The sequence below is a fragment of the Euprymna scolopes genome, chromosome 10 (assembly GCF_053919585.1).
Source record: "Euprymna scolopes isolate OS-2025 chromosome 10, ASM5391958v1, whole genome shotgun sequence".
Taxonomy (NCBI): Eukaryota; Metazoa; Mollusca; class Cephalopoda; order Sepiida; family Sepiolidae; genus Euprymna; species Euprymna scolopes.
In genome coordinates, this window is record NC_136491.1 from 100,195,001 (window position 1) to 100,207,809 (window position 12,809).

General features: G+C 30.9%; 1 protein-coding gene across 1 annotated transcript in view; it reads left to right on the forward strand.

Moving 5' to 3' along the window:
• The first annotated feature begins 1,384 nt into the window (after positions 1-1,384).
• The window catches only part of LOC145286172 (14 kDa phosphohistidine phosphatase-like), a 159,288-nt gene continuing 147,863 nt past the window's right edge, over positions 1,385-12,809 (forward strand). The window contains exon 1 of the mRNA XM_080134957.1: positions 1,385-1,802. Within this exon, the coding sequence (XP_079991083.1) occupies positions 1,616-1,802 (187 nt within the window). The 5' untranslated portion in view covers positions 1,385-1,615. The remainder of the gene's footprint in view (positions 1,803-12,809) is intronic.

Genomic DNA, 12,809 nt, shown 5'->3' on the forward strand with positions numbered 1-12,809 from the left:
TACTATTAGTTTATTTTGGTGGCTTGTAGAAATAGATTTTGAAAATTTATTTATTTTTTTAAGTGTTGGAGTGATATATTTTTTATTTTTCTTAAACTTAATATTTTTAATCAGGTTGATTAAGTCATTTTCAAAATTTTCAGTGTCTATGTTTCTCTTAGGGTTTTTGTATGTTTTTAGTCTGTAGTATTTCGCTGCTTTTCTTTCTTCATTGTCTTGTCTGAGGATGGTTTCTTTTATTTCTCCAGGTTGGTGGTGTATTGGTTCTGTGGTTTCACTTTGGTAATTATCAAAATGGTAGGCTTTCCATCTCAAGTTCCTTATAAATGTATTTATACTTGTAATTAAGCTGGTTATAAAGGTGTCTTTAAGGGGTATGGGGATGCATTTAGTTGATAATTGTATGTCCTTCTTATGAAACATATCTACAATTACGTATATAAACTCAACCTGTTATAGGGAGCTGATAATTTAAAGGAGATTAGAATAATAGTCTAAAGAGCTAAGTGTATTTTAATGTAATAGTGAAATTACTAGTTTAATTAAAATACAGGAAATGCTCGTTGTAATTTAGATATATAATAAGCTCGATAGTTAAATGTCCTAGAGCTAATTCAATATTAAGTAATGTGATTTATAATTTAAAAGTTTTAAAATTTTTAAAATTTAAAAATCAAAATTTAATTAAATTAAAAATCAGTTTCATAAGAAGGAACAACAACAAAGTCAATTATCTGTACGATCGTTTCGGAAATCCGTGCTTTTTATTTGTGGTATACATGAAGTCACGTAGAATAATTATACATAGTTTTTTTGGTAAGCACGGTCTCCTCATCAGCAAATTTAGGAGGATTTCTATTGAATTGAAAAGACACCAAAAATAAACCTAGCATTAAAAGTAAGGCAGATGAATCTGAAAAATTGAAGTAAAAGGTTTGGATATAAAATTTATAAGAAAATTAATAAGGAAATTGGTATAGGTTTTTTTTTTTTTTTAAATCAAATGTTATATATATATATATATATATATATATATATATATATATATATATATATATATATATATATATATATATAAAGAGAATGATATAAAAGAAATTAAAATTTCATCTGGTGCATTTTCGACGACTTTTCTTACCTTCTAACAAAGAAGAGCACCTACTTTCTATAATGTTTCTTTTTTCTATTTGGTTTTTGCTCGTTTATTTCTTTAAGGTACACCCCTGCCTCTCTCTACCTGCCACTTTCATACAATCCACATCTCTGCCTAACTTTAATTCATCTCTACAGAACATCAACCAACCCAAATAGACTTATAGTCTCCACTTTCTTCCTCCTACCACAATTTAGAATCCATACTCCTACTCATTTTACTGTTGTCTATAAAATAAGCAAGCTGCCCACGTGTATTACCAGTCGGCTCCCAGACTCCTGATTGTAACTTGTGTAGCTTCTCTCCTGTTCCTTTAGTTTTATAGATAAAAACCATTAAAAAAAAAAGAAAACTGCTTTCTTTTTTTTATATCATTAACTTTGAGTTAATCATAACCTATTTATTTCCCCTGTTTGGTTTTTATTGGAGGTGGGACTAATACTTTTTTTTTTCAAAACAAATATGTCTGTAGCGGCGACAACGATCGCTTCACCGGGGGCCTACAAAAACCCCAAACTGAAGGCCATTGCTGAAGTGGACATCGATAAAAGTGGCAGGTATAAATATATTTTGTGCAAGGTGCACGATCCGGAAAAGGACCGTGAATTTAAACACATCGTACGAGGATATAGCCGACATGAATACCACGGTGAGCAATCAACTTTTCATTTATTAAAAAAATAAATCAATAAAACGAAAGCATAACATATCGGTTTCTTATATGACAACAAAGAAGAAAAAAGAATCCTCAGTCATTCATTTTTTTTCATTTTTTTTTTATATTATTTTCTATTGGCTATATTCACTCTGCGTTGTCTGGGTGGAGACATTGGAAGGTGTAGAAAAAATGTAATCCTGTTTACATTTGTTTTTAAAAAAAAAAAAAATTAATATAATTTTTTGCATCTCCTTTTTAGTTTTCCTTTATTTTATTTTTGATTTGGTAAATTTTTACACTAGGTCCACTTCCACAATGTTATTTAAAATTACATTTCTAAGTTTTCGACTATGCTGAATAAAAAAAATCTCATTAAAATTTTGAAGAGACAAGTAGTTTTCGAGATATAAAGACCTATACATTGTCCACTGTAATTCACTGGCCACCATGTTTGTACGCGCGAGCCAACTCACCGTTTACATTCGAAATGTCAACTTTTTAAAGTTTTCGGTATATTGACAACAAATATCAGTTAAATTTGGTAAATATTTTTTCACCCCCACCCCATATGGATTTGGTTCAGGTGGCAATGTCGAAAGCAGAGAAGTAGATTTGTTTATCGCGCGTGCGTACAAACATGACCGACAGTGAATTACAGTGCATAATGCACGTCCTTATATCTCGAAAACTACTTGTCTCTGCAAAATTTAAATGAAATATTCTTATTCAGCATACTCGCCATTTTAAAGAAAATTGTGGAGGTGGACCTAATGTAAAAAAAAAACCCTTTTTGGTATAGTATTTTCAAGTGTCTTTTGTTTATTAAATTGTTAGGTGAAAGTATATAATAGCTATAAAACTTCCATATGTTAAGAATAGCTTTCGAAATAACATTATTTCAGCACGGTATCTTCTCTGCATAAGTACCAATATTATAATAATAATAACAACAATAATAATGAAAGTATTAAAGCCTCCCCCCCCCCCCCAAAAAAAAAAACTTTTTTTTTTTTTTGCCGACGGGTTATGCCGACGGGTCAATCAAGGCTATTTTTTATAACAATAAAGAATGTCCACTTTTAGGACGAGCTGGATTCTCTTCGACGTTGTCTCTATTTGAAATAGGTCGCAAGTAAAAAAGTAATGTTATAGCTCACTCATAGTTATATGGAATAAGTCAGAAAGAGTGCCAACCTTGATTGAAGTGAGTGTCCCTAATGATGGCGTTCTGAACAGAGCTAAAACAGAAACAGACCAAATACCCAGGTCTCATGTAACTAGAATCTTAGAGAGATATCAATCATACCAGTTATTATAGGCGCCACAGGGCTTATGAAGAAGAACCTGATAGTGATATACCTAACTAATATTCCTGGTGGAGTGGTGGTGGACTGGTGGACCAAGTGAAAAAGAGATCCAGACAATTAATTGCACTTAAGGGAACGGCGAGGATACTCCAAAGAGCTCTCGGTTGGTTTCAATAAAAAGCAGAGCAATGTGGCAGCTGGTTTGGCTGCCTCATACCCAGCATTACAATCTTCAAAGGAACAAAATTAAAAAAGAAAAAAAGCGAAAATGATTTTTGTAAAAGTTAGAAATCGTTTCCGAGGCATGCGAAAAGTTCATAAAAACATCCGCCCCCCCCCAAGCAAAAAAAAAAAAAAAAAAGCAAAATAAACCAAAACATTTCAAGAATTATCAAGTTATAGGAAGCATACTTGGAAGCTTACATTCTTTGTATTCTTGTCATATGAACATAAAGTTGGTAATTGTCTGTATTTTTGAGATGAGGTGTTTTCATTGATTGAGATTGTCGGACTGGCTTCTTCATCTTGGTTGTTATCGTCACAACGTTTCGGCCGTTTTGCCCTCCGGCCTTCAAACCAAGATGAGGAAGTCAGTCCGACAATCTCAATCAATGAACATAAAGTTGTTTTTAAACAAGTGGAATACGGTGACGCAGAAGCACAGATTTGTAAAACAATAAAACAAACGAAGTATAACATATCTTTGTTAATAAAACTCAAAAAAGACCTCGTGTGTGTGTGTGTTGCTGTTCGTCTATACGTCATTTTGATAAGTACATGTTGAATTATATTATTTACCATTAATCGAATATTTATTAAAATCAAAAGTCCTTTTGCAGTTTACAGCCATTATTTGTCAACACAAGGGTGCTGATCTTGAAGAAAGCCAAAATTCCATTTTTATATCTTTTGTTTATTAAATTAGGTGAACGCACAGAATAGTTAACAACCACCCTACCTCCAACCTCATATCCATCTTAATAATGGGGTTTAATAGCGTTATTATTTCAGCACGATCCGTATTCTGCATAAGCACTTAGAACTTTTCTATGTATTTGTATTTTAGTATATTATATATTGTGATATCCGTGTAGTTTTAAATCGAACATTTTTCTTCGTTGCGTCCCAAAATATGTTGGCGAAAATAAAATGAAACCCATATTATGAATCGCTTAAAAGTAACTACACACACGAGAATCTTTTTACTTTCATTTTTGTTTCATTAACTCCCCCCCCCCAGTTGTGTTTTAATTTTTTTGTGAGAAAATATTTAAATTTGTGGGAAAATAATTCCAAAAGATAGATTTGGGGAAAGTGCACTGGGGGACCACCCGAAGACGATCAATGATGCACGGCTGCCGCAGCCGCACTGGCGCACTCGCACTGGTTGTTCAATCTGCAAAGGGTGTTTATTCCGAAAGCCGTTGTTAACATAAGGAGGTTGGGGTAGTTTATTCCGAAAGGCACTTTCTCATTTTCAACCTCCTCGTAATCAACTTTTTAAAGGTAAATCTTCGGGTGGTCCTGGTCCTCTCCAGTGCACTTTCACCGATTATTTCATATAAGGTGCTTTTTGCTTCTATATAGGAAGGAACCTATATTGGCCCGAATATTTTTGATTGGGATTTACAGAACAAACCGGTAATGGCCAAAGCAGTTTATGATTTGAAAATTGTGGGAAGGAAGGAAGGGGGGGGGGGGTGAAAAAGGCAGATGACATTGCGGTTATCGTTAAGATTCGCATTCCTTTGTTTACAAAATCTTTCTGCTGTCCTGGCGCGAGGCAAATTATAATTTATGGTTGACTAACAGTGTAATTTTTAAAATTAAACATCAGAGATGTTGATAACTTTTGTTTTTAAAATCAAATATAAAATCAAACTTTTAAACAAATCTCAGAGCGCCGACATCATCCCACCCATCAACTAATTTTTTCATGATTTAAAAACTCATTTATATATATATATATATATATATATATATATATATATATATATATATACCTTTTAACAAGGACCTCATTAAAACAAAATATCGTTGGAAGTCACAGATTTTTTTATGCTTTGTGCAATGTGCATTTATTGAACCGCGCTATTTTTTTTTTTAAATATTAAGTTTAATTGCAGTTTTACGATATATATTTTAAAATTTAAATTCGTAGGTGGAAGTACAGAACAGTTACAAAGCACTCTCCTCTCCTCATGTAAAGAATGGCTTTCTAAATGATAACGTTATTTCAGCACGGTTCAATAAGCGCACACCGCACAAGTACTGATTTAAAAAAAAAAAAAAATTTATGTTTGATTAAAAAAAAAAAACAGTTCATAAATATATTTTTATTATAGAAGTTATATTTTGGGATGGATTATATGCAGTGTAAATACACTGTTAGGCATGCGCATGCGTAGATTAAAATTTATCTCGCTCCAGGACCGCCAAAAGAACCCTTTAAAACAATGAAGTTAGACCCCACCCCAGGAAAAAAAGAAAAACAAATTTGATTCACTTACTGATTTGATTTGAAGAAAATTATTAAGCCTATTCTTTAGGTACCTCCAACGCGCGCCACAGTTTACCCCCCCCCTATTTAATACGATGTAATTTTAATTTAATTTAATATTATCATCCTAACTTTTTAAGAAGCTTCAAATAAACTAATATTTTTTTTTAAATAATGAATGAATAATACAAAATAATGAAAATGCGAGACAAAAAATCGTGTTTACATTATCGACGCTTTAAAACAACGGTCCTATGTAGTGACGTTTTTGAAGCCGTAGACATACCCATGTTTTAACAATCTAGCAAAAATCAAATAATAGTCATATCTTCCTGAAATTTTCGATATTTATTCATTATTAAATAAACTTCCATAATAAAAGTAGGTTTTGTTAAATATATTAGAGGAATTTTTTAGGTGTTGTGCCCCTTATATTTCATGTTACGAAAACTAAACAAAATAAATGTAGGTTGATAAAAATTTCGACATTTTTTAAAGCTGAAAAGATCAAATAATTAAAAAATAGTTATTTTTATATATTTATAAAATCCCGTTATTTATTTCACTTCCCTTAAAGTTGTAAATAAAATTGGATATAAAATCAGTATTATGTTAAAAAAACACTTTTTCTTGATAATTTTTTTTCTCGGTAATATAATTATTTGAATTGCAACAAAAACAATTCTAAAAAATAATTATTTTTAAAAAGCCTTAAGTGATATTAAATTCAAATATTACGCGATATGAAGTTTAAACAGATTTTTTTTTAAATAACAGGTTTCCAATAATAAAATAATATATTCATATTAGAGAATATAAGACTATTGAGATAATAAAAATTGTAAATCCAAAATTGGCCTAAAAAAGTTCGTTTTGATTTTATTATTTAAATTCCAAAAAGTATGCAGCCCTGTAACCAACATTATCTTTCAATACATAAATATCAACAGAAGACGTTAAATTAATTTTATTTTATTAACTCTCGTCTGTGTAGTTCGTTAATAAAAATCTATTTGTTTTACAAAAGGTAAGTCTTATATTGTTTTTTTATCCATAACAAAAAAACAAAAAACAAAAACGTTACTTTCATTAACCATTATAATGCGAATGCCCATCCATAGAAATTGACACAAACACACGAAATGATGACATCGCTATTAATGTATACAATGCTGACGTTTTACACACCGCCGTGCGCTCGTGCAGATACCTACAATTCTTAACACTGTCTGAAAACGCATCATTACATTAAAATAATTATTCAATAATTTGTTACTTAAATACAATATAATTAACTGAACGTTTTAATTTCGTTCTTTTATTAATTGTTGTAACATGGGGGGGGGGGGAAAGCTCCAACAAAAACAGCTGTTTGTCTACTGCCTCTGCTTGTCTCCTCACGAGGGCAAATTCAGATAACAGGTTTTAATGTGGAGAAAATATCAGCAAATCAGAAGCAAATGTTGAATGTTCGGTCATATTCAGTTCCTGATATTAAAGACTTTGTGTTTTTGGTCAATTAAGGTAGCCAAATTTTGTAATACTAATTTTTATTTATCAATTTATTTATTAAATTCTTAAGCGAAAGTACAGAGTAGTTAACAAAGTCCGTCACTCCCCATGTTAAGAATGGCTTTCTAAATCTGCAGGTTTTGATTGTTCTAATTATAATATTAATTGGAAAGCTATTCTTAACATGTGATGGGGGGGGGCCTTTGTTAACTATTCAGTACCTTCACCTACCAGTTGAATTAATAAATTTATGAAACAAACTATGGTTGGCAGTTTACGAATGAAGTTTAATATCAGGGACTGAATCTAACCTAGCACCGTTTGCTGCTGACTCTGAGTCTGGTACTCTTCTGGTCTGTCGAAAAATCTATATACTCCCCACACACGGAACTGAATTTAGGATTTTAAAAAATGTCTAGGATTTTGGTAATTTTATAGAATCCCTCATGTCTTCAGTTTGTCAGGTGTTTTGTTTTTTGTGAATTTGAGTTTTCGATTGCCCTGGAAACGATCTTGATGTCACATATCTCTTCAGTTCTGAGTGATGGATTGAAATGATTTTTTGACGAACATGATTATACAATTCCTACAACGAATGGCCTCTGTTCTGTTTCAGGGACACATTGGATACCCCTTGTAAGAGTGCCTGTCATTGTGAAGCAAGAGTTGCGTAATCCCAAATCTCACTTCTCCTGTGTTGGCACTACCTGATTCCAGTGGCAAGGAGAAATCCAGGACAACTGGGAACTATGCCGAGATATGCAGAGACCACATACAACACCTAGTATTCCCAAATGGTCACCCATTTAGTACTGGCCAGGTTCAACGCCGCTTAAATTCGGTGATCTAACAAGAACTAGTGTGTAAGAAAACGAGCTGTTAAATTTGATATATAGTGATATGGGACAAGGAGAAAGAAGCAACCTTATTAGAAGTTAGTGTCCCCCATAGTGCTAGTTTAAACAGTTGAGAGGGGGGAAAATACCAAGGCCTTATGTATGACATGAAAAGAAACTGGAATCTTTGCAAGTTCTCCATCCAAAGTTTTTTTTTTATAATTCAATAATATTTAGGTAATTCCGACTGCATAATTTGGAAGCTACCATTGTAACTTATTAGAATTGACAAAAAAAAAAAAAAATCAGTTGAAACTATTGGTTTTTATCTGAAAACTCGTCTACAAAATCTCGTATCAATAATGCTGAAGCACCGCTAGATCTTTTGCTGATGAGTGCAATTCCACGTACCATATATAACAAAGTTGTATTTTCTTTTTAAATAAATTTTTAAAAAAAAGTGTTTTTAATATGAATATCAATACACAAAAAATCTCAAATTTATAGAAGTATAGATAACACAAAATGCATGCTAACATACTTTAGTTCCGAGATCGAGTTATGTTTAAAAAAAAAATGAATATTTTAATTATTTATCCGTGATTTATAATTAACTGGACAAATTGCATATGTCTTGGCTATCTACGTATTTCTCCCCCCTCCCTTTATTCTCTTGATTAAATACTATCTAATATTTCTTAATGTCTCTGTGAGCATTTAGAGAAAGAATGTCTCTCTTTTTCAATGTTGATATTTAATATATATATCCCTTAGAAAGAAAATATAAGGGTGGTGTGAAGGTAGGTCCAAATGCTTGATCTCTTAAAATGTATTCATATATGTATGACTTGTGTATTTTGCCGTCTGAAGAGTAGCTATTTTGGAATATATTTAAATGATATAATATTTAAAATTGTCCAAATGGTTATGAAACAATTGTAACGCATAAGAAAAATGCACAATATCATGTTCTCATTTTATATTTTGTCTTGGTTTTTGCGGAAATATTACACCCACACACCATAAACACATATGTAAATTAGAACTCAAAATATCTCTTTACTTCTATCCAGGATTGTGGAGTCTCAATGTGGCTTTCATAATGGCTTGTAATAATATTGGGAGTTGAACTTTTTAATCTGTCCTCAGCGATAAAAAAAAAAAAAAGAAAACAGAAAGTTTGAATATTGTAAAACAACTTTAAATCTAGCAGCGGCGACAATTTGAATTTTTATGTGAAATAATTTGATCATCCAATGTTTTAAATTTTAACACAATTTCTACATGCATTTTGTATATACGCATTTCAACTTCATTCAATAGTTAATCAAAAAACGTGCAGAACTTTTTTGGTTACCTGGTATATATCGAAGGTATGTTCAATCAGTTGCATCAATGAGTTTAATATTATGAAAGCCACAATCCTAGTAAAGAAACAGTAGATATTTACAAGAAAATATTTTTATTCATTAAAACAATCGGTTCATTTTCAGATCGACCGACAGTCAATGTTTATAGCAAATCTTTTTATCCATCATTTTAATGCATTCAAGTATATAGAACAGTTATTTAATTAATAATAAGAAAAATTGTTCTTATATTTTGAGGTCAAATAATCTAAGTACTATTGAGCTTTCAACCCACTTTCTGTGTGATTTTTAAGGAATTAAATTAAAATAATGTGTATAATGAAATATTGACAAATACTGATCTCAACCCAAACATTTGAGATTAGACAATCCGAAGGTCACACATGTGCATGAAATCATGGTAATAGTATAAAAAAGCTTATCTTTTTCTATCTATCTTTATAAATTAATTAACTGGTCATTATTAAATTTGGAACACACCTTCTAGACATAGTCCAAATGTGGACTATATTTACTTGGAATTTTGTTCCATTATAAAAGGCGGTAAAAATTCAGATGCCTTCTATTTTTATGAAATTTTTACAATAACTATTAGACATCAATCAATTGATAAAAAAAATATCCACTAAATTAGTTTCTATTTAAAAAAATACAAACCTCACATTCGAATTGAAAATTCAAGTATATCAGATTTGCATTGAATTTGATCCATAGTCATTAGACACCAACTAAACAAGATTCTCTGAAGTTTAATTTCTTTATAGGATCAAAATTATACAATAGATTTTGATCAAAATTAGAATGATTTTTTTTTTCACACAAATGATATATTTTAATTCTAATGTTTGTAAAAGTGGCGTCAAACTGTTTTGTTTGGGGAATTAATTTCATCAGCGCTAAGATGTGTACTATATTTTTTTTTTTTTTTAATCCTTTTGGTCTTGATAGGGATGGGAAATCCTACCGGATGCCAAATTATCTCACATATTCCAACTAAGATCTTTTTAAGATTCTAACTGTCCCTTTATGTGTAATTGTTTGTATCTCTCTTGCACTTGGTTAACTATATAAATCTGAGATTTATATGGTAACTAATGGGAGGAGGGGCACCTGGTCTTGCCCGATTGTAAAATATGCTTAAATATGTTTTAATTCATGCAGATTTCATATTTATTATCATAGAACTAATTCTCTATTGAATATTATATTGTACCTAATATATAGTAGTGATTTCAAAAGTTAAAAAAAAAAATGACTTGGATGCCATCAGCTAGAATTGAAACCAAACCATTTAGCACTCTACCTGCATTCCTTATAGTGTGAGCTATCGACAGATAGATAAGATTTAAAATTAAACCACTTCAAGCTATGAATGAATTTATGCATGTGCAAAAGTAATTGAAATATGTTGGCAAGTTGAAATGAACATTTTGCATTTCAATTTGCTGACATATTTCTGTATGTATTATTCATCCATCCAAAGATTTTACTCATTATAAACCATCCTTGGTGTATGATTACTATTTCCTATTCATTTCAGTGTTATGTGAACAGTAGTTTAAGAGCTTATCGGTTAAATATTTTTATTCAAACACGCACACATATGTACATTTGTCTTATATATATATATATATATATATATATATATATATATATGGCCACATTAAATTAAAGTACTTCACATCAAAACATCTACCACTCCAGACATAATTCTCTGCCTGGAGATGACTAAGACTCAAATACAAGATAGAGTACTATTAATTTATTTTATTTCGGACTACTAGTCTCATCTTTATTAGTTGTTATTTTTCATCTTTTATTGGATTGTTTATTCACAACGTTTCGGCCAACTAATTCCTCTGGCCTTCGTCAGATGTAGTCCGAAATAAAAATAAATTAATATATATAATGCTCATCTCAAAAATGAATTCCAATTAAGGAATAATATAAAGATAGAGTACTGTTGCCACATCTAAGGAAACGCTGCTCAGGGCACTCTTGCCTGCCTTGATAGAATAAAAATAGACTTTGAAATCTAGTGGGGGATGTCTTCTCTTTACTGCAGCCTCTTTCTCTCAAAAGAGATGTTGCTAGTCTTTTTCTACTCCATCATTATTTCCATGGAAACTGCGCAAATGACCTTCCGTCTCTGGTTCATCCTTGTAAGACATTCACAGCTAAAACTCCTCTTGTTACCACAACTGCAAAGAACTTTTCCTTTATACTGAAGATCAAACAGAATTTTCATGAACAGCTTCTTTCCAAGAAATCTTTATCTCTGGAACACATTTTCACAATATTGCTTTCCTGAGAGTTACAACATCTTTGAATCTAATATCAATATATGTCCATAAATCGTCCTCATAAGCAATATAAGTTCCATTCATGATTTTAAATCCTCTCATAATATTCATCATCATTCAACTGCCAATCAATCCATATCATTCATATCTCTGAGTGGCTTTTAACCTTGATAAGTGGTGACTCATTAGTAAACAAAATGTAGTACAAATGCTCATTTATAGAGTACATTGAATGTGTCTGATCTATTACTAATGGAGATTTGGTATCTGTTTGTCTGAATCCAAAACTATACTATTACTTCTATTAAATGTACTATTGTACTATCTCTTAATGCCGTGTCTTTGCAATAATCGTCTTTCGTTTTTGTGAGCTGCTTACATCAAGTGGCTTCATGTCTTGTCTGGAGCGATTGCCATAAAAACAAATCTTTACTATTTCATACTACTATTACTATACTGTTTAAACTAATGCACAATTATGTACAACTAATGCTCACTTCAGTGTGGTGGGGGGTAGTATCTGTTCTGTTGTCATATGGCCATACTTCCAGGCATTATCTTCTCCAGAGGGAGAATATTATTGCTAGTTCATGTAAGAATTTAAAAAAAGGCAGTTTTAATAAATAACTACTCGGTGTTCTGGATTTCCAATTCCATTGTTTTATATATATATATATATATATATATATATATATATATATATATATATATATATATATATATACTCCTATAAATTCGTTTTTCTTTTGTGTGTATTGATATTCATATTAAAAACCTTCTTTTCTATTTATTTAAAAAGAAAATACAATTTCTTATATATGAATTGTGGAATAGCATTCAATAGAAAAAGATCTAGCTAATTTGCATATTCTTTCAAACATTCATTTTAATTAATTCCCTATTAGTTTTTCGGTTTTTTAATGGGATAATCATCTTTAGTTAATTATTACATGTAATTATATTCATGCAGATATTCTACATGATTTATACTTGCATAATATTTGCGTAAAAAGTTTATAGTAAACATGAACTTGTTTCCATATATATTTATGTATATGTATATATTTTTGTTTAACAAATTTTGCCTACCAAACTCCTCCTAGAGTTTTTGGTCTACAGACATGAAACTTCATATATAACGTATTTGAATCCATGCAAATCTTAATATTT